At 34.7% G+C, this 25,426-nt stretch overlaps 1 protein-coding gene across 7 annotated transcripts in view; it reads right to left on the bottom strand.

Moving 5' to 3' along the window:
• The window catches only part of MIPOL1 (mirror-image polydactyly 1), a 327,488-nt gene that overhangs the window by 123,911 nt on the left and 178,151 nt on the right, over positions 1-25,426 (bottom strand). For all 7 annotated transcript variants that reach the window (XM_069558753.1, XM_069558756.1, XM_069558759.1 and 4 more), the window contains one exon: positions 9,256-9,350. In XM_069558753.1, the coding sequence (XP_069414854.1) occupies positions 9,256-9,350 (95 nt within the window). The remainder of the gene's footprint in view (positions 1-9,255; positions 9,351-25,426) is intronic.

Raw genomic sequence — 25,426 nt, 5'->3', positions numbered from 1 at the left:
ACTGAAGTGACTGAGTACAGCACACAATTCTTTAAAATAAATCTCCCTCCCTGTATATAAACAGTCTATTGGTTCTGTTTCTTTGGAGAACCCTAACACACTTGCCATGCTAAGGATCCCACATGGGCAGATCTTCCAGCTTTTCTTTTTCACCTTGGGAAACAATGTTGCAAATGAATATGGAATAATGCTACTGTTTCCTACACATTTTTTTTAATTGGACCTGTGAGAATTTATTCAAGGAATATACACAGGTGCCAAATTCCTAGGTAATGGATAATGCTCTCTAGAATGGCTTTAGAAGTTTACACTCTTATTTCAATGCATGCAGGGTCTTCTCTATTTAGTCTGCCTTAGCCCCCCCACCCAACACTTTTTAATTCTAAATTTTAAGAAAGGTAAAATCCAAACAAATGTTACTGATAATGGTTTTCAAATATGAACACTGTTGGTCTAAAAGAAAAGAAACTTTGTTGCCAGATAAGATACTTTATCATATAAAGACCTTGTTTAGCCCCACAGGCCTACAAACGACTAACTGAAAAGCTGAACTAGGTCCATGTTATTTTCAATCAATTTACTCATCACTGAGTTCTTATTATGTGCATTGCACACACTATCACTCTACAGAAGAAAGTTTTAATCTGAAGAGACTTTCAATCTACTGTTAAATTTGACTGTCTATTCATTTGCTTGGCAAATATTAGTGAAGGCTTGTAATATACAAAAAATACAATCCTTAGAAGGGAAATTAAGAGAAATATTCATAAAGGTGTTATACAGGTGAGCAAGAGGTATGTATGATGAGACAGCACTATATATAATTATAGTTAATGTTAGATAGAATGAGATCACTTCCGGTTGAGAAGATCAGAAAAAGATTACCAGAATAGTTCTTAAATTGTGTTTTGAAGGCTCAGTAAGAATCTGATAGGCAGAGATTGGGAGAATTCCAGGAGTAAGATGAAGTAAAAAGAAAGCAGTGAAGTGGGAAATTTGGGGTATGGCCAGGAAACAGTGAATAATTCATTTTGAGAGTACAAATAATAGTCAATTTAGTATAACAAATATTTGTTGGGTGCTTATTGTGTGTGAGGTAGTGTACTAGCACCACTGACACAAATATGAATGAAACCAGAAGATAAAAAGATGATTGGTGGAACACTAAACCAGAGATAGAGGTGGCAGCAATATCAAAGGTTCGCAAGTGTTAGGTTAAAGGGTCTGGAATTTATTGTACAGGTAATGTGGTATTTCCCAGGTGGTGCAGTGGTAAAGAATCTGCCTGCTCATGCAGGAGGCATAAGAGACAAGGGTTCGATCCCGGGATTGGGAAGATCTCCTGGAGGAGGGCATGGGAACCCACTCCAGTATTCTTATCTGGAAAATTCCATTCCAGAAGAGCCTGGTGGGCTACAGTCCATGGGGTTGCAAAGAGTTGGACATGACTGAGTGCGCGCGCATGCATGCACACACACACAATGTGATATTACTAAATACTGTTGATATCTGATTGAGAGGTTGAAAATAATGTTTCAGTAGTCTTAAGAGAAGTAAGAAATGGAGACAAGTGGATGAAAAGGCTGGGCATGAAATTATACAAGACTAGTCTAAGGTAGGAATTTTGCAGAGGAAGGAGACATTGCAAGGAAAAATCTAGCAGAATTTGGTTACTAATTAAATTTTATAAAGGGACAAATCAAAGATTACCTATGCAGAAGGGAACAAGCAACTGTAGAACTCTAATAATAGTGCCAAGACCAAGGGAAACACTTTACTTTTTTATTTACCAAAATAAAAAATTAATTTTTTCTCAAGCTGATGAAAATGATGTTAATAGATGGCAAACTCCAGGATCTATAATTAGCAGGCCCCATTCTAAGTCTGGACCTTTTGCTAACCATGATAATTAAATGGCAAAATATTTTGTTAAATGTTCTTCAAAGAGGAAGCTGAACCATTTTACAGAATAAAAAGGAGCAGTTGAGAGCTATTCATGTTGAACTTTTATGTTAAAATAAGGCACAGAAAACAGTGAAAGTCAGTGCAAAAAAAAAATGTCCTTCTAAATTCAAAGTCATAGAAGACATAAAATATTTTGGTAGCCTCTGTAGTTATTTAATTGTTGTCTTATATGTCAATAAAGCAAAAACATTTAAAGTATTTTGATCAATGATACTATTAATACATTTCCTTGGCACAGTACTTTATAGTTTTAAAAAACATTAAAAAAAATCATCTCCCTAATTGTCATAGTAAGCATCTTAGATCATTCACAAACAGGTGCAACTCACTGGTATAAGAAACTAGTTCTTAATTCCAAATATCACTAAACAAAAAAATCTAATCTACTTCATACAAAATGGTTAGAGATGTCACAGAATATTAGAACTAGAGAAATCCTCAAGTCCAAGTTAAAGATCTTGAAGCCTAGAAAGCCTGGAGCTTGTCTACATCAGAAAAAAAGTTTGGTTAATAGCAAAGATGCTCTTTCGATTTTTTATTACTGTTTTGGCAGTATGGTTCCATAATACAGTTCCATGATAATTAATTCCAACAAAAATACAGATCTAACAAAATGTTTGTGTCACTGGGTAGTCCAATTAGAACACAGAACTAAGAGTTCAGGATTGAGTGTTCAACCCCTCTTGAGGAGGGATTTACATTGAGAAAAATGTTGCTTCATGGCTAGAGTTTGCATGCCATTGACTCTTATTGACGCATAGTTCTGACTACTGAATGAGAAACTATCACCATCACCATTACACACACACACCCCAAGCCCACCCAGAGCCTAGCGACAGTCAGTAATATTTCTGATTATGAAGAATAGGATATAGAAAAGAAGTAAAATTTTAGGACCCATACTAAATAAAATTTATAAAAAGAATGTAGGAAAAAAAAGATCATCCCACCCTCTTTTTGAGCATATTTGACATGGTTTCTGCCTTTGTGGCTTTTATGACTTAGAAATGTCCTATATCACGAACCCAGTAAGTAGGATTTATTTTTAATCCAGTATTCACTATGCCAAAACTTCAAGCATTCTATTTAATTTTTAAAAATAATATTATTACAATCAGAGGAAACATACCACCTTCAAATATGAAACAGACTATTCAATATTTGTGATGTTCTAGAATGTCAAATCTGCCATGTTCTGAAAGGCATCACAACTTCTCAGTTGGAATTGAACAAAACAACAAAAATTTAAAATATAATCTGCTGCTATTATGAGTATATTAAATCCTAGTCTACTGGCACTGAACAACAGGATCTAATTCCTATCTACACACTTGAATTTACACTTTTTTTAAGCAGAAGTAAATACAGAACTACTATAAAATCAGCAAACATTGAAACTTAGGCTTTCTCTCGATTAGAAAAGAGTTTGTTATTATTATGCCTCCTGAGCTTAGGAATGCAGCACTACAGGTTTAAAGAACAGGAAAAAATCATTACTAAATACAAATCTAACTCCTACAAGTTTAAGATTCTTCCCTGATGAAACAGTTTAGATTTACACTAATGAAGCTGTTGTAGATGAACTCAGTATTTGGCAGAAAGGAAGGCACTAATACTTTACTAATAGCACTTTTGTAATAATAAAATTTATTTTAAAACCTCACATTGATTCCTCTCCTGCTATCCTCTGCTTTAATGTGAAGGAGTCATCACTTATACTGGTAAGTTTACCATCGCTACCCATTCACCTCACCTGCCCCGTCCTTAACTGTGCCAAAGGACACAATGGCCAACATTTCCTTTCCTCAGTATTCAAAGTCTTCTAGGACTCAAAGGAAACAAACAGAATAGAAAAATCTCGTAATACATACGTCCATACTCCTATTCCCATTCGGGGAAATGAAACGCTTAGAATAAACAGTAGCTCTTGGTATAACCCAGCTTAAAAAAACAACTTTTTAGAAAAAAAATTAGAAAGAAGAAGATCAATATCAAGAAGAATAAAAGTCATTAGCATATTTTAATATGCCCCTAACACTAATGACTGATCACATATCCTCTTTTGCTTTGGCTGTTGGAAAGTTTAAGACAGAATTATTCTTGACGTTTATTCTTTTGCTGTTTCATGGTAAATATGCAAGCTGACTTACTCCTGGCTCTAGCTTCTTGTCCTATTCCTATATTTTTCTTAGTGTATTTTTTCTTAGTTATTGATAAGCAACTTTCTTTGACATGACCATATACATGTATGTGTATATATATATATGCATATATATTTATGTGTAAAATTGATCTGAATAACAAAGTGCATTTTTTCTTAAACTTTTTTAAAAAATAGATTACCTATTATGACATACACATACACATGCAAACACACATGAAAATTACAGAGTCAGTCTTGGCTTTCTTCACAATAAATATGAAACTCTTCCCCCTGTCTTCTATAGCAGAGGAAACTTTGAAGAAAAAAAAAAAAAGAGTACTATCTCTATGAGTTAGTTGTGTTTCATGTATGGATCTGTAACTACCATCTATGTGGGTGTGTAAGAAATATTGTTTACTTTCACTTAAATTAGAATCTGGGATTCCAGGAAATTTAAATTTTATTGTTTCTGGAAATTGCCTCTTTCTTCCTAGAGTTTTATATCCCAGAGATCTTATTCCTATTCTATTTAAAATAAATTCCTGACTATCCTCACAGAATGTTTTCTATACCTTAAAAAGGAAACTTAACTGTGAGCTTAAATTTATTTATATTCATAGCTATTCTTATCTCCTTTACTCCTGTCTATAAGCACAAGGTGACCATCTTCCTGCTCAAGGCAAACTCTTCTACAGATTCTTAATTCCATCTCTTTTTATATTTGGGGGGATTCTGTTCTAGAACAATTCTCTCTTGGCTCTTTCCAACGACTCATAAACATGCTCAAATGTCTGCCATTTTTCAAAAACAAGAGACATAATCCTTAACCCACTTTGCTTTCTTCTTAGCTATAACATCTTTCTTATTCAGGTTTCTTCAAGGACCACTCAAACTGATAGTTCAAACTGCTATTCTTCTCTCCCTCAAATCACTCTTGAACTTCCAAAAAAATTGGCTTCTATACCTAATACTCTATTAAAACTACTCTTATAGATGTCCATAATGGCCACCTCATTTCAAACAAAGGGGATACTTTTTGCTCATATCTTAACCATTTAGAAACATTTGACTTCAAAAAATTTTTTAAATTAAAATCTCCTTCCTTGGCTTCAGTGATATTGTTTTTAATTCTACTCTTACCTCACTGACTTGTTGTAAAAAGAAATTTAACATTCAGTTCAGTTCAGTTTAGTCGCTCAATCATGTCCGACTCTTTGTGACCCCATGAACTGCAGCATGCCAGGCCTCCCTGTCCATCACCAACTCCCAGAGTTTACTTAAACTCACATCCATCGAGTCGGTGATGCCATCCAGCCATCTCATCCTCGGTCATCCCCTTCTCCTCCTGCCCCCAATCCCTCCCAGCATCAGAGTCTTTTCCAATGAGTCAACTCTTCACATGAGGTGGCCAAAGTACTGGAGTTTCAGCTTTAGCATCATTCCTTCCAAAGAACACCCAGGACTGATCTCCTTTAGAATGGATTGGTTGGATCTCCTTGCACTCCAAAGGACTCTCAAGAGTCTTCTCCAGCACCACAGTTCAAAAGCATCAATTCTTCAACGCTCAGCTTTCTTCACAGTCCAACTCTCACATCCATACGTGACTACTGGAAAAACCATAACCTTGACTAGACAGACCTTTGTTGGCAAAGTAATGTCTCTGCTTTTCAATATGCTATCTAGGTTGGTCATAACTTTCCTTCCAAGGAGTAAGCGTCTTTTAATTTCATGGCTGTAATCACCATCTACAATGATTTTGGAGCCCCCCAAAATAAAGTCTGACACTGTTTCTACTGTTTCCCCATCTATTTCCCATGAAGTGATGGGACCAGATGCCATGATGTTAGTTTTCTGAATTTAACATTGGTTGAACACTAATAATCAGCCAAACACTGTGTGAAGGGTTGCAAGTACTTATAACAATTCCAGAAAATTCCCTGGTGGTCCAGTGGTTAGAACTCTGTGCTTTCACTGATGAGGGCATGGGTTTGATCCCTGGTCAGGGAACTAAGATCCTACAAGCTGTGTGGCCTGGCCATAAAAAACAAAACAACACAAAACCTCTATGTGGTAGGTACTATAATTCTCATTTTATAAAATGAAAATGGTCTTGGAGAGGTTCATTTATATAAGGTTATAAAAGGCAGGGCTGTCTAACTGCAAATCTCTGTAGCTTTACTACATTATCAGCAATTTTAAAAAAAGTAGCAGTGAGAGGGGTCTTTGTGAAGCTTATCTTTGAGCCAATAATTGTTAACTATTTAAAAGAGGTGATGTAGCTGTTAGATTCATGTAGATTTTAAAAAGTCTTTGAAAGATAAATGTTTAATCCACATAATTTTAAAAAATCTTTCAGTAATCCTCTGCAATTCAACAAAGAGAAGGAGTATCAAGGTTTGTTTTTCAGTAAGTAAGGTCAACTTATGCAAGATTAGCACATCACCCTCAGCATTCTCGGACACTGTCACTTTAATGACCGAACACCTGCTGACCTATCTCATGGCAGAAGAAGGTGCCATAAAAACTCTCCCTATCAATGGGGTGAAAAGACTTAATACCATACCGCAACAGCCAAGGTCTAAGCACAAACCACACAGTATTCATAAGTCTTAATAAAGGCTTCTGTTATTCTCCCAAGAAGTAACCCTAACTTAATGCAGCCAACTGAAGTGTGCATCTAAACTGGCAGCCTTCAAACTTGGCTGCACATGGGAATTTCTAAGGAGCTTTAAACACACCAAAGCAGAGTCTTACTCCAAGAGACTCTGAAGTAATCAGTTTTGGATGGGATGGGGATCAGGATTTTTAGAGGCTCTTCAAGTGATGCTATTGCATAATTACAGCTGAGAATCCACTACTGTAAAATATACAAGTGTGTACTAAGTTGCTTCAGTTGTGCCCAACTCTTTGCAACCCTATGGACTGCAGCCTGCCAGGCTCCTCTGTCCATGGGTACTCTCCAGGGGATCTTCCCAACCAGGGATCAAACCGGCATCTCTTATGTCTCTTGCCTTGGCAGGCAGGTTCTTTACCAGAAGCGCCACCTGGGAGGAAAGACTGTTATATTCATGCTCTTAAAAAAAAAAAAGGATTTGCCATCTTCAACTACTACCAGGGTTGTGGTTGCCCACATACCTACTGATTCTAATTGTAAGCAAATGATTCCCCATGGTCAGTCATCAACCAAACATACTTGGAATTTGGTAACTGTATTAGTTTCCTGAGCTGCTGTAAAAAAGTACCCAAACTAGGGGGCTTAAAACAACAGAAATTTATTGTCTCACAGTTCTGGAGGCTACAAGTCCAGAATCATGGTTTCAGCTGGATTGTGTCTTCCATGAAGGCTGTAAGGGAGAATGCTCCTGGTGCCTATTCTGGCTTTGGGCATTTGCTTCCAATCCTTGGTATTCATTTGCTTGTAATATTTCATGTCTTCCCAGGCACAAGGCCGTGTTTGCCCCGGGTCTTCACATAGTCTTCCCTCTATGCCCGTGTCTCTGTGGCTAATTTTCTACTTTTTATAAAAACTTCAGTCATATTGGGTTAGAGCCCATGCTAATGATCTCATTTTAACTTGATTAGCTCTGTTAAACACCTTGCTGCTGCTAAGTCACTTCAGTCGTGTCCGACTCTGTGCAACCCCATAGACGGCAGCCCACCAGGCTCCCCCGTCCCTGGGATTCTCCAGGCAAGAACACTGGAGTGGGTTGCCATTTCCTTCTCCAATGCATGAAAGTGAAAAGTGAAGTCGCTCAGTCATGTCCAACCCTTAGCGACCCCATGGACTGCAGCCTACCAGGCTCCTCCGTCCATGGGATTTTCCAGGCAAGAGTACTGGAGTGGGGTGCCATTGCCTTCTCTGGTTAAACACCTTATTTAGACCCAAATAAGAGCACATTCCAAGGCACTAGGGGTTAAGACGTCAATATATTTTTGTGAGGGACACAATTCAACCTATAACAATAACCAATTAGCATTTACATAAAATAACAGTTTCAGAGCATGGATTCTTAACATGAGGATGGGAAAAATTTTTTAATCTTTGTTTTTCACTCTTCATGTAAATACAGTATTTCTTACGATTATGAACATAGGCAACATCTTCAGTAGTATTATTAGTGGTTCTTGAGACTTTGAGCCCATAGAAACCACTGGTATTTTCAGGTCACATTTCAGTCATCTTCAAAATATTATTTATAGTTATCACTACTTCAAAATTACAGTTTTTAATAGACTTGCTGTTAGATAGTTATTTAATGTATTAGTGCATTAATATATCACAATGTAATACCTTCATAATTTTATTTCAATAAAACTGATTTTGATTTAATTGAATTTTATGCACTGAACATTATTTTGAGGAGATCAAAATGTTTAAAAAACCTTTTAATAACCTACAGCTCTAGTTAGTGAATTCTTCCATTTCATACTTGAGTATTTTTAAACTTCATAAGTATTTAAAAATATGCAGTGCCTTGTACATCATTTTCAAACCTTTTATTAAAAAAACCTATGATTCACCGTGAAAAAATATATTTTACATGTAGCTCAGACACAATCTTCTGTCTCACACACAACACAAAACTGAAACAAAAATGTCACAAAACAATATTTACCCTTACCTCACTCTTGACATTTTCTATTCTATCTCTATTCATTAAAAAATGCCAGTGTGACCTACTGAATTAATTTTACAACTAATCTTGGAGCATAAATTAAATTAGTCATAAAAATCTTTTAGTGGAATTTCTTTAGAAACTTCTCATACTGTGATAGTTGAAAGGCTGTTATTACTGGTATTCATGTACTATTTTTAAAATATATGCCTTCATTTCAGAGGTGCCATTTAGATGAGCAAATAATTCAAGACGTAAGCAGGTTCCATTTAGACAACTGGTTAAGAGTTACGTAAACTTTATAATTCCCATTTTATAATGGGAGTCTCAATTTAAACTTTACCCAATACCAAAAGGAAACAAGGTAGAATAATAAATATTTTATGCCTGAATCATTTTAAAATTACAAAAATGTCTTAAGTGTATAATGTTAAATTTCACTGAGGTATTTCCTCATTCACCACTATAAAACTGGGTAGAAACATTTTCTAAACTAACATTTTTTTATGCCCAGGATAGAAAGAATTTTACCTGTAGTAAACTCGAAGTGTCTGGATTTCTTCTTCCAGTTTTTTGTACTGCTGAACTGCGGTTTCTCTGGCTTGTTGCATAGCTAACAACTTTGCCTGCAAGTAAATAACATTTTAAGGAATTTACTAGCAGTTGGGTACCTTAAAATACACTACTATAGTATGAATAGAAGTCTTTAATTTCTGGGAGTTTAAAAACCCATCAATATTTTTAGTAGTGGTTCATAATTTCCCACAAAATAATTCGATTATATTAATAACAGAAATATTAAAGACATGAACATATTTAATTTACCAACTTTGCTCATTACTAAACTTCAATCTTATTCATCTGTATCATCAGATATATGCCTTTCTGCAATGTTTAACTTTACACACAGAATTCAGAATGTGGAACACGGGTTCAGAGCATTATCTAGAATAGAGATAAGCACAATGGCTGTTTCACATATAAATTTTATGTGGCTCCACTGCCTGATCGCTAGATTTTCTTTTAACTTTATTAATAGAAACTCAGAAAATTCTAAATATGTTAAGCCATCTTTGATATTTAACATGAAAATATTGCACAAGACTACAACCTGATTTTTACAGATATGACTTAACCTCTTCAATTCCTTTTCTGCAGGAAAAAAAAATCTCTAAAGGGAGAATGGCAGTAATTTTGAATGTTGGAGATATTTTACTCAAGGGTTGCTATTGTTCATCTTGGCTTAAAATAGTCAAATTTTAAAGAGTCTTAACCAGTTTTTCAATAGAGTTCAATAGTAATTTTAAAAGAATTGTACCTTCCAAACATCATTCCCAAAATTTCCAGCATAGTCAAAAAAAGTTATCAACCTGCCTTTTAAAGTATGGTACTGGTAAGTCAGACTTTAATTTTGCTTATTTAAAGTTTAATTTGCATGAAAAAGGCTGTCTTTTACTTTAAATGTGTTTGATAGATAACATGAAGCAAATTGTTATCATACATGTCACAAACTGCACTAAAGGTAATAATTAAAAAGTAATCAAAAGTTGGAGGTTGAACAAAATTCATTAATTTTGCTTAACTCATATGATTTTACTGAAATTATTTTCTTGCATAAGAATGAAGTCATAAGATAAATTGTGAAATCTGATCATAGGAAAATTAATGAGTGTAATATAAATAAACATTAAATAGTGCCACTTTTCTATTTTAATAATGCAGAATTATAAAAAATAGCAGTTTAAACTTTTACATAAAAAATTAAGCACCAAATTAATTAGCTATCTGCACTAGCAAATCCTAACAGAGTTACTTTTAATTAGATTTAAGATGTTCAAGTGCTTGCTTTAACATGTCACATTCTAGAATTATGAATGAAATAGTCTCAAAAATTATTTTTAAAAGAGCATTTAAAGCTGGTTCTTGATGCCAATAATTAACAGCTTTGCTAATTTTCAGTATACTATAAAATGTAACTGAAAGGGTAACTTGCATGACCGAATACCCACTGTGATTAATAAGAAACCAAAAAGAATCGCCCCCCAAATATTTCACATTAAACTTACAAAACATCAGACATCCTGTTGCATGTAATTTAAGAAATATCAACTATTTGACAGGTAATTGAGAATTTGATAAATAACAATGGGACAGTGTTAAGAACCTGAGATGATTATTTTTAAGCTTTTGTACCCAGTACTTCTGCAGAAAACCAAAAAACAAACCCAAACACAAAGCAAAAAGCAAACCCAGCAATGTTGTAGCAGGAAAAAGGCATAACAAAGATTATGCCTAAGAAATTTCTGCAGTGAAAATGGGTTGTGAGAACTGTACATAAATTTCCTTGCTTTGGGTAAAAATGAACATTTTATTCCTCTTCCTACACCCAGTTCACCATGAAGATTTGGTGTTGCTTCATAGCAACCCATTTGATTTATTACTTCAAATGCCTGATCTTATATCTAGGCACTGGAGACTATGTTCAAAGCTATTATAAACCTCTGGCCTTACAAGCTCCTTCCGCTACTTTATCAGATACACATTTATCTGGTCAACTTTTTTAGGGGTGAGTAAATACCATTACCTTATGGCACAGTAATCCTGTTTGGTGGCTAGGATGAACTTCCTTCCCCACTACCTCAGGTACTCAAGTATATATGATCTAGAATTTTTTAAAAAATATTTATTTATTTATTTAGTTGTGCCGGTCTTAGTTGCAGCACACGCGATCTTTGACCTTCATTGCGACATGTGGGATCTTTTTTTTTAAGCTTTGGCACACAGGATGTTTTAGCTGTGGCATGCAAGCTCCTAGTTGCAGCATGTGGGATCCAGTTCCTGACCAGGGATTGAACCCAGGTCCCCTGCATTGGGCATGTGGAGTCCCAGCCACTGGACCACTGGGGGCATCCCTATAGGGTCTAGATTGTTCAAACAGAGTAGTCCATCCTGATAGCCCTAGAAGAACATTGAACCTTGATGACATCATTTGTGTCGTGGATCCCTGTACACCAGACAGATCCAGATTCATTTCTTGGACACATGAGTTTTTTCTTTTTTTGCATAGGCTACTTTCAGTTGGATTTATGATATATGCAGTGTAATGTCCCTGGTGGCTCAGAAGGTAAAGAATTTGCCTGCAAGCAGGAGACCTGGGTTCGATCCCTGGGTTGGAAAGATCCCCTGGAGAAGGGGATACTGGACTATCCACTCCAGTATTCTTGTCTGGAGAATTCCACGGACAGAGAAGCTTGGTGGGCTACTGTCCATGGGGTCACAAAGAGTATAAACAATGTAAGAAAATTTAATTAATTTACATGCACTGTTTATACCTATTGCATTTCCTAGTTTCATTATTGAAAGAAAAGTGAAAGTGTTAGTTACTCAGTTGTGTTGATTCTTTCCATCACATTGCAGGTCAAAAATATATGTAATCCCCAAAACAATAAAAATTAGCAAACAAGATATTTTTGCCTATTTCTTTGGCATCATATTTCCCATATTTTTGGTAATTACGTGTCAATCTCCCACCCCTAATCTTCAAACTACAAATATTCTGAGATTTCAAGTTACCTGTTTGTTGTATATCCTTCTAGAAATATATATACAAGCATATATATATATCTACAACCAAATAAATCTATTTACAATATTGATGGTATCTTTACATACTATTAAAAACTTTGTTTTAGATTTAAAAGAAGTTTTGCTATTTTGCTTTTTATTAAAAAGGAAATCTTTTATCCCAACCCATGTGTTGCACTCACTAATCACATTTCCTTCCTTCCCTCCAACCTCAAAGTGAAACATTTCCATGAATTTGGGTTCATCATTTTCAAGAGTATTTTATACTTTTACAATATAGTTATGTATTTACAGATAATATATCTGATTGTTTATACATTTCTAAACTTGAACATACACTTTAAATATATTTTTGAGCAAAGCCTACAGTGAGTCAAAATTTCTAAGTATTGCTGGCCTTCCCTATCCACAGGTTCCATATATGCAGATACTGGAGGGCCAATTAAGGAACTTGAACACTGCAGATTTTGGTATCTGTGGGGCTCCTAGAACCAATCTCCTCTGGATAACAAGGGACGATTATATGGTCATAGATTTAGGCAAACATTGTACAAAAGTATAACTTTTTTTTAAACTTACATTTTCAGGTAAAAATTTTATCAAAGTAAAACATTCATAACATATATAAATATATACATACATGAATTTTTTAGGTAGGCCATTTGAGCTATAACTGAGGCAAAGTAAAAATTCACCCATTTTTTGGTGTACAGTTGTATAAATTTTCACAAGTTTATCAAGTTCTGTTATAACAATGACAATCAAGACACAGAATATTTTCATTATCCCAAAATGTTCCCTTGTGCAATACTGCAATCAATGTCCTTTCTTTACATGTAATTCCTGACAACCAGTGATGTGATTTTTTATTTTTACTGCTATAGTCTTCCCATTTCTAGAACATCATATAAATATTATATAGTCGACAGCCTTTTGAATTTGGCTTCTTTTACTTAATGCTTTTAAAGATTCATTCATATTATTACACGGATTAGTAGTTCATTCCTCTGTATCACTGAGCAGTACTCCACTGCATGGATGTACTATAATCTGTATATTCATTCACCAGTTGATGGACAGTTGGATTGTTTCCAGTTTTTGGTAGTTTTAATAAAGCTGCTATAAACATTTGTTTATAGATAATTTTGTGGAAATATGCTTTCATTTCTCTTACTTAGGTAAACACCATGGAGTGGAATTGCTGGGTCCCATGATAAGTGTGTGTATTTATATACTTTAAAACTTATGTACTCTATTAAGTTATATACATTATAAAGAAACTGCCAAACATGCTGCTTAAATTGATAAAACTTAAAAACATCTGTGCTTCAGCAAAGGAAACCATATGCAAAATGAAAATACAACCGATAGAATGGGAAAAAATATTTGCAAACAATGTAGCTGACAAAGGATTCATTTTCAAAATACACAAACAACTTATACAACTCAACAACAAAAAAATACCAAACAGTTCAATCAAAAAATGGGCAGAAATAAATAGGCATTTCTCCAAAGAAGACATACAGATGACCAACAGGCATATGAAAAGATGCTCAACACTGCTAATTATCAGGGAAATGCAAATCAAAACCACAATGAGGTATCACCTCACATTGGTCAGATGGACCACCATTAAAGAGTCTACAAATAACAAATACTGAAGAGGGTGTGGACAAAAGGGAATCCTCTTACACTGTTGGTGGGAATGTAAACTGGTCTAACCATTATGGACAACAATATGGAGATTCCTCTAAAAACTAAAAACAGAGTTGACATATGACCCAGCAATCCTACTCCTGGGCATATACCCAGATAAAACTATAATTCAAAAAGACACATGTTCAAAGCAGCACTATTCACCATAGCCAAAACATGGAAACCTAAATGTCCTTCAACAGATGAATAAAAGACAATGGTGGGGCACACATGTATAATACAATGTAATACTACTCAGTCATAAAACAGAACAAAATAACGCCATTTGTAGCAACATGGATGGAACTAGAGATTATCACACTAAGTAAAGTAAATCAGAAAGAGAAAGACAAATACCATAATACTTGTGGTTGCCAAGAGGGGGGCGTGTAGGGGAGGGACCGAGTGGGAGTTTGGGGTTAGCAGATGCAAACTGTTAAATATAGAGCATCAATAAACAACAAGGTCCTATTGTATAGCACAGAGAATTATATTCAATGTACTGAATATAAAAAAGAATGTGTTTGTGAGCATGTGTGTGTGTGTGTATATGAATCATTTTGCTACACAGCAGAATTTACCAGAACATTGTTAATCAACTAGATTTCAATAAAAAACAAAAACAAAACCCATCTGTGGTTAACCACAATAGCAATGCCATTTGTTGAATGCCTTCTATGGGTTGGACATTGTACTGAGTATTTGAAATGCCAGGCTGGATGAAGCACAAGCTGGAATCAAGATTACCAGGAGAAATATCAACAACCTCAGATATGCAGATGATACCACTCTAATGGAAGAAAGCAAAGAGGAACTAAAGAGCCTCTTGATGAAAGTGAAAGAGAGTGAAAAAGCTGGCTTAAAATTCAACATTCAAAAAATTAAGACCATGATATCTGGTCCCATTACTTCATGGCAAATAGATAGGGAAAAAGTAGAAACAGTGACAGATTTCATTTTCTTGGGCTCGAAAATCACTGTGGACAGTGACTATGGCCATTAAATTAAAAGATGCTTGCTCCTTGGAAGAAAAACTATTACAAACCTAGACAGCATATTAAAAAGCAGAGACATCACTTTGCTGACAAAGGCCAGTATATTCAAAGCTATGGTTTTTCCAGTAGTCAGGTACAGATGTGAGAGGCGGACCATAAAGAAGACTGAGTGCCAAACTGAGGCTTCTGAATTGTGGTTCTTGAGAAGATTCTCTTGAGAGTCCCTGGACTGCAAGGAGATCAAACCAGTCAATTCTAAAGGACATCGACCCTGAATATTCATTGTAAGGACTGATGCTGAAGCTGAAGCTGCAATACTTTGGTCACCTGACATGAAGAGCCAACTCATTGGAAAAGACCCTGATGGTGGGAAAGATTGAAGGCAAGAGGAGAAGGGGGTAAAAGAAGATGAGATGTTTGGATGGCATCACTGACTCAATGGACATGAGTTTGAGCAAGCTCCAGGAGTGAGTGAAGGACAGGGAAACCTGGTGTGCTACAGTTCATGGGGTCACAAAGAGTCACACATGACTTAGCGACTGAACAACAACTATATTCACAAATCAGTGAGATAATTCCCAGTACCCCTATTTTACAGATGATTAAACTGAGGTCCATGAACATTAATCAACTTGTAAGTATAACAGAGCTAGTGACTGATAGAACTCAAGCACATATTCAAGCCTATTTGGAACAAAATACATATTTCTCCCTTAAACCTCAACATACTAGCATTCTGGGCTGTGTGTGGGATAGCTTTTCTTTTTGTTTTAAAGCTATAACTGACATATAACATTATATTAATTTTAGGTGTACAACATCATGATTTTATACACACACACACACATACACACACACATATACACACACGGTGGTGGTTTAGTCGCTAAGTTGTGTCCAACTCTTGCAACCCCGTGAACTATAGCCTGCCAGGCTCCTCTGCCCATGGGATTCTCCAGGCAAGAATATTGGAATGGGTTGCTATTTCCTTTTCCAGGGAATCTTTCCAACCCAGGAATCAAACCCTGGACTCCTGTACTGCAGGCAGATTTTTTTTTTTTTTACCAGCTGAGCTGAGGGAAGTCCTATATATACATACTGCAAAATAAATACCACAGTAAGTTAACATCCATCACCTCACATGATCACATTTTTTTTTTCCCTGTGATGAGAAGTTTTAAGATTTACTCTCCTAGCAACTTTCAAATATATAATATTGTATTGTTACCATTCTGTACATTAGCATTTCTCCAGAACTTATTCACCTTGTTCTTAACTTATTTAAGTGACTGAAAACATGTTGGTTAATTAATGTTAGGTTAACCTTATAATTATCTCATTATTCTTAAACTGTATCTATCTTGAACAATACCATCTAAACAGGACAACCATTTGTATGTACTATTACTGCTACTCTTCAGAAACTAACTACATTATTTCCTTAGTTTTATCTAGTAATGTAGAATCACAAAGAAAAGACTACACTACTCACATCAGTGAACAATATTTGTATGGATATTGTGGAGAAACCACTTTTATCTTACTTTAAAATCTTGTTATGTTTGGTTTTGAATGTGTTTTTAATAGTAATAGTCTGATACAGTTAAACCTTTCTTTGGTAGCTCCAAGATCATAAAATGGAAATCTCCATAAATGGAGAACAGAAGCATCTGACCTTATATATGATATCTACTAAAGAAAGAAACATATAGTACAAATCAAATCATAGAACCAAATCCTGAGAAGGATTTCAGAGGTAATATAGTCCTCTACTTTTAAAGGTGAGGAAATTGTTGCTAACATTATACAATATGTTTAGAGAAACATTTGGGAACTGTTTAAGGTTTCATGGCTGGTTAGAAGTTTGAATTAGCATAAAACTATCCAGAAAATATTGCTTATTTTTAACAAGCAATTAATATATATGTTAACTGTTTTAATATAAGTATTTTACAGAGTAAGCACAAATATATGAACTGTGCTATGTTATTAAACACATCTGTAAGGTACCTAATTAGAGGTTTTCAAACAATATGTCTGATTGCACAATTGCTCAAACATTATGAGTATGACCATTCCAGTATTTGACTCTTTAATCTCAGAAGCTTATTAAGAAGCTCGTAAAGAGACACTGCAAAAGGATATCTAAAAAATTAGAAGCTACTATATTAGGAAGATACAAATGACCAATTTTAATTATATCTCTCCTTGATAAGAAGACTGCGATTACAGCAGTATATTACTGGAGTGCATTGCTCTTTCAAAGGTTATTCCTCACAGGTTATCTTTTGTCCTCATGACAAATTTCTTAGACCAAGCATTATCAGCATCTAGACTCAAAAGCAGCTGTAATGCACTGTCTAGTGATCTATGGTTTGAAATGGAAGCAAAAATAAAAATATACACAGGCAGAGAGTGATCTATGAGCAGTGAGAAGAAACCATGAAGCCGAGAAACGAAGGGTAGAGAGAAGTACACCAGAAAGTAAGCACAGAACATTGAGTAAGAATAAACTTGGGATTCACTTCCAGCAATTAGTTCTATGAATGAGTAAGTTACAGCCTGTGAACCTCTATTTTCTTTTTGGTAAAATAAGCATAATATCACATCTCACAGGATTACGATACAATGATAAAATAAATTCCCATACAATATACCCATATCAAAGTGAATAAATATATAAACTGCACAATAACAACTGGTGAACTCTGATGTGAAGTTACTGTGGAAAGAACTATGTCAGTAAAGGAATAGCATTGTATAAAGTAACAGGTCAATAAGGTGAGAAGGAATTGGGCTTAAAGTACAAGTTCAAACCATGTGGCCATCAAGAGAATGGTTGTTAAGAACTACAGTTCTTAAACATTTTAAAAATGTGAACTGTAAAGATTGTGTTACAGCTACTTAATTATTGTTGGAGAGTGAAAGCCACCATAGACAATATATAAATAAACAAGCATGGCTGTATTTTTTTTTTTTTTTACTTTACAGTATTGTATTGGTTTTGCCATACATTAACATGAATCCGCCACGGGTGTACACGTGTTCCCCATCCTGAACCCCCCTCGCACCTCCCTCCCCATCCCATCCCTCTGGGTCATCCCAGTGCACCAGCCCCGAGCACCTTGTATCATGCATCGAACCTGGACTGGCGATTCGTTTCACATATCATAATTTACATATTTCAATGAGCATGGCTGTATTAAAAACATCTTTCTTTACAAAAATAAGGAGCCTGTCCAAAGGCCATTGTTTGCCAACTACGCATCTGGAGAGCCAGATACATAGAACCTAAAATATTTCTTGGTCTTTATAAGCTTTTGGCTAATGCTGTCAGATACCTGGGGAAATGAAGAAAGAAAATGTTGCCTTGTCTAGATGAACATGTTTCTGGGTGCAATGAAACAAATACCTGAAATTCACACTGTTCTAGAACAGATTTGCCAGGACACATAATGATGGAAAGGAAGAAAGGAGTTAATGGTTGTATGGTAACCTTGTGTTGGCATAGGAACACTGCGCTGTGACAGGAACCACCTTGTCAGTGAGCTATGATGTCACCTATTGTATACAAAGCAAAACAAATGGAAAACCTTGCAGCTTCAAATTCTCAATAGAGTTTTCATAGCATTCTTTTTATTAGTGTTTGCATGGCGTATCTTTTTTATATCCTGTTAATGTCAACTTTTTTACATGCCTAGGTTTAGATGTGACTACTGTAAACAGCATAAAGGCAGAACTCAGATATTGCAAGTTCAGTTCCAGAGCACTGGAATAAAATGGAGACTGCAATGAACTGAGTGACATGACTTTTCTAGCTTCCCAGAATGTACGTGTCACGTTTATACTATAGTGTAGTCTATTAAGTGTACAAGAGCATTATGTCTATAAAAATCAATGTGCTTATCTTAATCAAAAATGCTTTATTGCTAAAAAATTGTTAATCATCATATGAACCTTTGGTGAGTCATAATCCTTTTGTAATAGTAATATCAGAGATCCCTGATCACAGATAACCATAATAAATAAAATGAAAAAGTTTGAAATAGTGAGAATTATTAAAATGTGACAGAGACACACAGTGAACAAATGTTGTTGGAAAAATTGTACTGAAGACTTGCTTGACAAAGGGTTGCCACAAACCTCTTGTAAAAAACTCACTGAGAAGTACAATAAAGTAACATATGATAAAATGGGGTTTGCCTGTATTTTTTTCAGTCTAAAAATCTTTGCCTTTTAACTAGGACATTTGATCTCTTTACAGTTAATGTAATTACCACTAGATTTGGGCTTAAGTATATATTCTTATTTCCTGGTGGCTCAGATGGTAAAGAATCTGTCTGCAAACAAGGAGACCAAGGTTTGATCCCTGGGTTGGGAAGAGCTCCTGGAAAAGGGAATGGCATCTTATTTCAGTATTCTTATCTGGAGAATCCCATGGACAGAGGAGCTTGGTGGGCTACAGTTCATGGGATTGCAAAGATTCGGACACAACTGAGTGATTAACACTTCCATATATTATCTTGTGATTTCTATTTGGCCTGTTAGCTCTGCTACATTTTTCTTTTAAAATCATCTTTTCTTGTTATATTTTGGGTTCTTTTATTATCCCATTTCCCCTTCTTCATTTAATGCAATAATTCCTTCACATTCTTTTAATGATTATCCCAGAAATTACAAGATTCAATTTGATTTAGCATAAATATAACATTAATCCTCGGACAATGAGAGGACCTACAACCCTTTAACCCTTTTTACTTTCATTCCAATTTATTTATTACTGTTTTTAAAATGTATTATAATTCACCTTAGTTAGGTTTAATTCCCCCAAAACATTATTAATATTATTTTCTTGATTAAGTGTATATGTCACTTTTTTGTGTTTCATTCCTTCCTCCTTGGGAAGTTCCTTATAGAATCACATTCCTTCTACTTAAACACAGCTCTTGGAAGTTTCTTTAATACAAGGCTGAAAATAACTAAATCAAGTTAGTTGTGAATTCATATTTTCCAGATAGTAATTTATGGGAATTATGTTGAACTAAATTGGCAATATCTTTCTCTGAGGAGAACTTGTGTCTGTTTCATTAGGGAGTCAGGAGACAATTCCTAGATAAAGTTCAAGAAGTCTAGATTAATATCGTTTCTGGCTCAGATGGGGACCCCAAGTGAAGATCAAAGTGCTTCTATAGATGTCTGCCCCTGGTACTTCTGGGGACCATTGATTTGCCTACTTTTGGAGACGGGAATGTTTCTGGTTCAACTCTCAGTTTTTTGGTAAAGTAAAATCTTTGGAAAATTTCCTCTATTTTTTTGTGATTCTAACAATGCATGAATTAGATTTTGTCCAGGACCTAGCAGGTTAGAAGCAGAAGGGTCCCCACAGTATGTTTTTGTTACACGTCGAGAAGAAAAAGCCTATACTGAAATTTAACATGTATTATGCCATAAAAAATAGACCAAACTATTTTTATAATTTAATATTTGGAATTCTAAGATTTGGTACATTAACTAGATTTAATTATTTTAATAATTTAATAATTTTTTTGAATTGTTTTTGATTAGAAAAGATACAAGAGAAGGTTTCAGATCACCATGTGCAAGCCCTTCTCTGTGAATAGCCCACTGTGCAGAGGTCTAGTCTAAAATCCAAATACCTGAAACATAAAGTAAAATTTTGAACATAGTCATCCTAACAGTATTTCTAATATCATCACTTTTAAGCTGTGTATTAACTACTGTATCATCATTAGTATCTTTTTTTTTTGCTTTCTGTTTAAAAACAACAGCTTCTCTGTTCTTCAATAAACACTATAAGAATGGAAGCTATTTAAAACAGATTAATGGTCAGAATCACTATAGCAGCTAGCATGGTTCAGTTGAGTGATAAATTGTGTCATAAGCTTGTCATGTCTGATCTCTAGTAACTGCCACATATTCTAATTAAACAAATAGAAGTTATCACAGTCTCACTTATTTTAGAGGGAAAAGTATATATAAATAATTATTTAATTGATAAAATGTTGAAAAGCAGAAATTGAAACATTCCCCCTAACTACACTTAACAATGTGAATCCTTCTGGAAAAAAAATTCCTTGGGGTGGAAGAACTGCTTGTTGGGAAATTATTCACTTAAATTTTCTCAGTTTTTAAGGTTAATAAATAAAGGTTAGTGTCAGAACCAGAATTTGAGTACAGAATTCTTAACTACCTATTCAATAAACAATTCTGAGTTTATGCATTAACTACTTTGCCAACTTCTTCTCCAACTTTAAAGAAGCCATTATATCCTATTGGGATGATAATAAAGAACACAGTTTACTCCAATTTCTCTCTTTTTCTGTTCACTGTCATTTAAAGTTGGGTTTTTTTTTTGTATTTTTAATTTTAGTGTATGACATTATTCAATTTTAAAGCCATAAGTAATTCAACATATTTATTTTGAAGCATTTGTCCATTAATTCAGACTGTGGAGGCTCTCTTTTCCACTGAATGAACTCTTATCTCGGAAGATACTACCTTGACCTTAAATTTATTGCTAGTTAGATGCCATTAGATATCTAGCTCCCAGGACTTCCTGACCATACCTCTGAAAGTCACTTATACTGATGCATACAAAACCACTGACCACCTCACTGGCTTCACTAAGAAATCTATTCATCATTAAATGAGATTTGCTGTTTTAGAAAACAGGTTAATCAAGTAGTAGTCACAGTCTTCAGAGAATATCCATTAAATTATTGATTTCCTGTCTATCACACCACTTGTTCTTGAAGTTATTTTCTCTGGAAAAAAACCTATATGCAAGAAAACACTTAAAGCATCAGCTGGAATGTGAGTTCCCTCCAAAACGTCCATTCTCCTTTTTTATGGCGTGATACATTCCTTTCACTAAGCTTGCGCTCTCTGGTACTACCTAAGAACATGAGCACACAGAGAAAATTAAATTCTTATTTAAACTCAAGAAGCAAACATTTCCCAAAATGACAGTGTTCTCCTCCTTTACAGATGAGTCGTAAACACTTTTCTACATGCCGCTGTTCTACTTAGTTAGAATTTTAGTCAGCAGTATTTTGTTTATTTGTTCAGGATCATGTATGTTATTTCACTATGTCTATAATACACTTCACCACCTGAACACCTGTTGAACTAAACTCAAACTTATCTTGCCAGCAAAAAATTTTGAAATTATGCAATCTGCAATTCAGTCCATGGCAAGCACTTAGATAGAATTTCTTCTATACCAACATACCTAATGACAATTAAAGAACTGCCTGAATAGAAATACTGCCAACTGAAAAGTTAGTGAAGTGAGTTTAACCAAGGGAACTTGAGTAACATTTTAGCTAAGGAATTTTCTGATATTCAAATAAATACCATGATCACTGTCTATCAGATTAACGTTAACATTAAGTTAAAAGGAAAATCAGTATGATTATGTAATCTCTAATTATTAAAAATAAAAACTTTACTCATTACAAAGTTTACACATATATAGACTATAAAGAATATATAAGACTATGGAAAAGCCTATTGAAAAAATCAGCCATAATAACTGAAAAATATATTCTTACAAAGGAAAACAAGTTAATAAGCTACATTTTACATGGAAAATTTTAAGATATGAGAAAAGCAAATTTTAAAATATGTAAGCATTAATCTATAACTAGCAAAAATTATAATAATACAAATATAAAGCTTTGTAACAGGTTATATGAAATATATTTTTACTGAAACAGTTCATAATTAAATTAGAGTACTAAAATTTTTCAAATAAAAGAAATGCTAAATTTATAAGTCTTTCATTTGTGAAACCATTTTACTCAGATCTCTATCACTAAGCCAGTAAATTTCCAGTTCATCTTAAAAATCAACGAGAAATAACTGAAGTTATCTGAATTAAAGGCAAAGTTTTTAAAAGACCAAACACATTTTAAAGAAAAACAGATGAAGTAAGATTTCATATATAAATTAAACATTTATACTTTAAGTTAACATACAGGCATTAAACACAGCAACTAAAGTTGTTAAGAAATGACAAAACAAAGGAAATCACTAAACTGGACTTCACTTGTGTTACTCAATAAAAACATGAATTTAAACAAAAATTTTGTAAATGAATGTGGAATTATTTGGGAGTTGTGTTTAAGCATGTGAAAAGCATAAGAAAAGAGAATTCCCTGTTTCCTTTTGGATGCTGCAGACAACAGCAACACAGCCTAGGGCACGCTGCTGCGGATTTTAACTGTTGTATGGAACTACTCAAAATGCTTTTGATCCATTTTATCTTGCAAGTTAGCAAAGAAATGTTGCAATAAGAAACACCAACAAAGATCTGAAAAAGTTAAGCTCTGGATTACCATATTGTGTTCTCCTGCCATTCAATGCTTCATACAAAGGCAGTGGTGTTCAAAGTAAGGGAAAAAAAGTGGAGGGAGAGAGAAAAGAGAAACTGGTCTCAGAGAGCGCAAAGCACAAAGTAAATAATATTCTTCTACATCCCTTCTTTTTCACAGATTGGATGTTAAAAGAGTTGCAGCAATTAGGCTTTTGTTAATTACCAGCTGTTGAAACAGATGTGTTGACTATCCTTATTAGCCAACAGCTGGGTGAGAAGAACAATTGAAGCTCCCTAAAACCAACAGCCAGCTGCTCTGCAGTAATTATCTCCAATTAATAATACAGGTGATAAAGGCAAAAAGCTCCTACCCCTCTGTTTCAATAACTTTGGTAGTTTCAATAACTATGGCTTTATCATTACACACTGATAGAGAATATGTTTATTACAACAAATAAGGCTGTATATTTGACTCCCATTAATTCTTTGGTAGTTTCCATGATGCAATTCCTGGAGAAGGAATCAGACAAGTGCTAAAAGTAGAAGCAGACATTCGACAGGCTTTTATTTATCATATTTCAAATGACACTGCCAACTTACTTCTCCAGTACTAACAATAACAGCTAAGTACTTAAGTTCCTTGAAAAGGAGAAGCATAACTAAAATCTGTTCTTTCTGATTTCCAGGTGTTTTCACTGATCGTGTTTTATATTCAGTTCACTGAAGAAATCTATTTCCTCTTGGTATGCCTAAATATCAGTGTCTTGTTCCCTCGCTTACATTTCCTAGGTGACGAGTAGAAGCAATTTTACCAAACCCAAAAAGAATTTACTTCATAGCAGTAAACATTATTTTATGTACACAAAGAGATCAGCAAAGCAAACAACCGAGCAGGAAGACAAAACAGAAAACCCTACTTTTATTTTGCCGTGATCATCTCATATGATATTCAAGTTTCTAATTGTGACGATGTTAAAAAAGAAAGATCACAATGGAGCATACTAATAAAAGAGGAATAATTATATGTATAAAGTTACTTTTCCTATTCTCCATTGTCAAATGTTCAATATCAAAATTTCACTTAAAAGAAATGTAAAACAAAGATTTAAACAAGCCAGGCATCCATCTCTGTCCTACAAAAGAGGTGTCTACAAGAATTTACAACCATATCTATTCACTAATTAGAGAACACTTAAAGACACTGTCTTTCTGAAAACAAGGATTAGAGCGGGATGAATACATCCCTTTCACAAACCTTCCTCATGTCTCTGTTGGGTCATCATAAGCAGCTTGTTCCTCCAGCGTTAAATAGAAAAGCCTACTGATTATCAGTTCTGAATGCCCTCAGTTAGGCATCAAGACAGTTAATAGGACAGAAACTTAAAAAAAAAAACATGTAAATAAATCACTTCACCAAAAAAGGCTGTAATAAAAAAATTATGAATAAAGGCAAACTTCCTACAGAAATATTTAGGTTTCCACTTGGGCACCCTGGCTTTCCGATATGAAAGATTGGAAGCTTACCACATTACATAATCACAGTAACTTCAGTATTTATATAATAACAAACATGAGAGATAAATACATTACACAAAAAAAAGAAAGATGGTCCATTTCTAGGAAACCAAATTCCCAGGAGTGTCAGGACCCTTTTCCTCTGCACTAAGCTGGAAAACTGGAAAAGTACACAAGTGATATCATGATGCTCTTTCCTTTGCAAACCATCACTTCTATACTGGAAAGGTGTTAACATTTTCTCTTCCCCGACTGAGTACAGATATTTTAGCCAGATATATCTATACATTCAACATATATATATATATATAAATTTATATAAGTAATAAAACATTTATTCTACCCCATCCTTGTAATGTACTTTCATTTTGATAACTTGAGTTTTTCTTTGGTTCAAGTATTCAGTTCAGTTGCTCAGTCATGTCTACCTCTGCGACGCCATGGACTACAGCACTCCAGGCCTCCCTGTCCATCACCAACTCCCAGAGTTTACTCAAACTCATGTCCATTGAGTCGGTGATGCCATCCAACCATCTCATCCTCTGTTGACCCTTGGTTCAGGTGAGTTTTTGCC

The sequence above is a fragment of the Ovis canadensis genome, chromosome 18 (genome assembly GCF_042477335.2).
Source record: "Ovis canadensis isolate MfBH-ARS-UI-01 breed Bighorn chromosome 18, ARS-UI_OviCan_v2, whole genome shotgun sequence".
NCBI classification, from domain to species: domain Eukaryota; kingdom Metazoa; phylum Chordata; class Mammalia; order Artiodactyla; family Bovidae; genus Ovis; species Ovis canadensis.
Note: the sequence above shows the minus strand (reverse complement) of the source record. Positions and strands in the feature narration are given on the sequence as shown.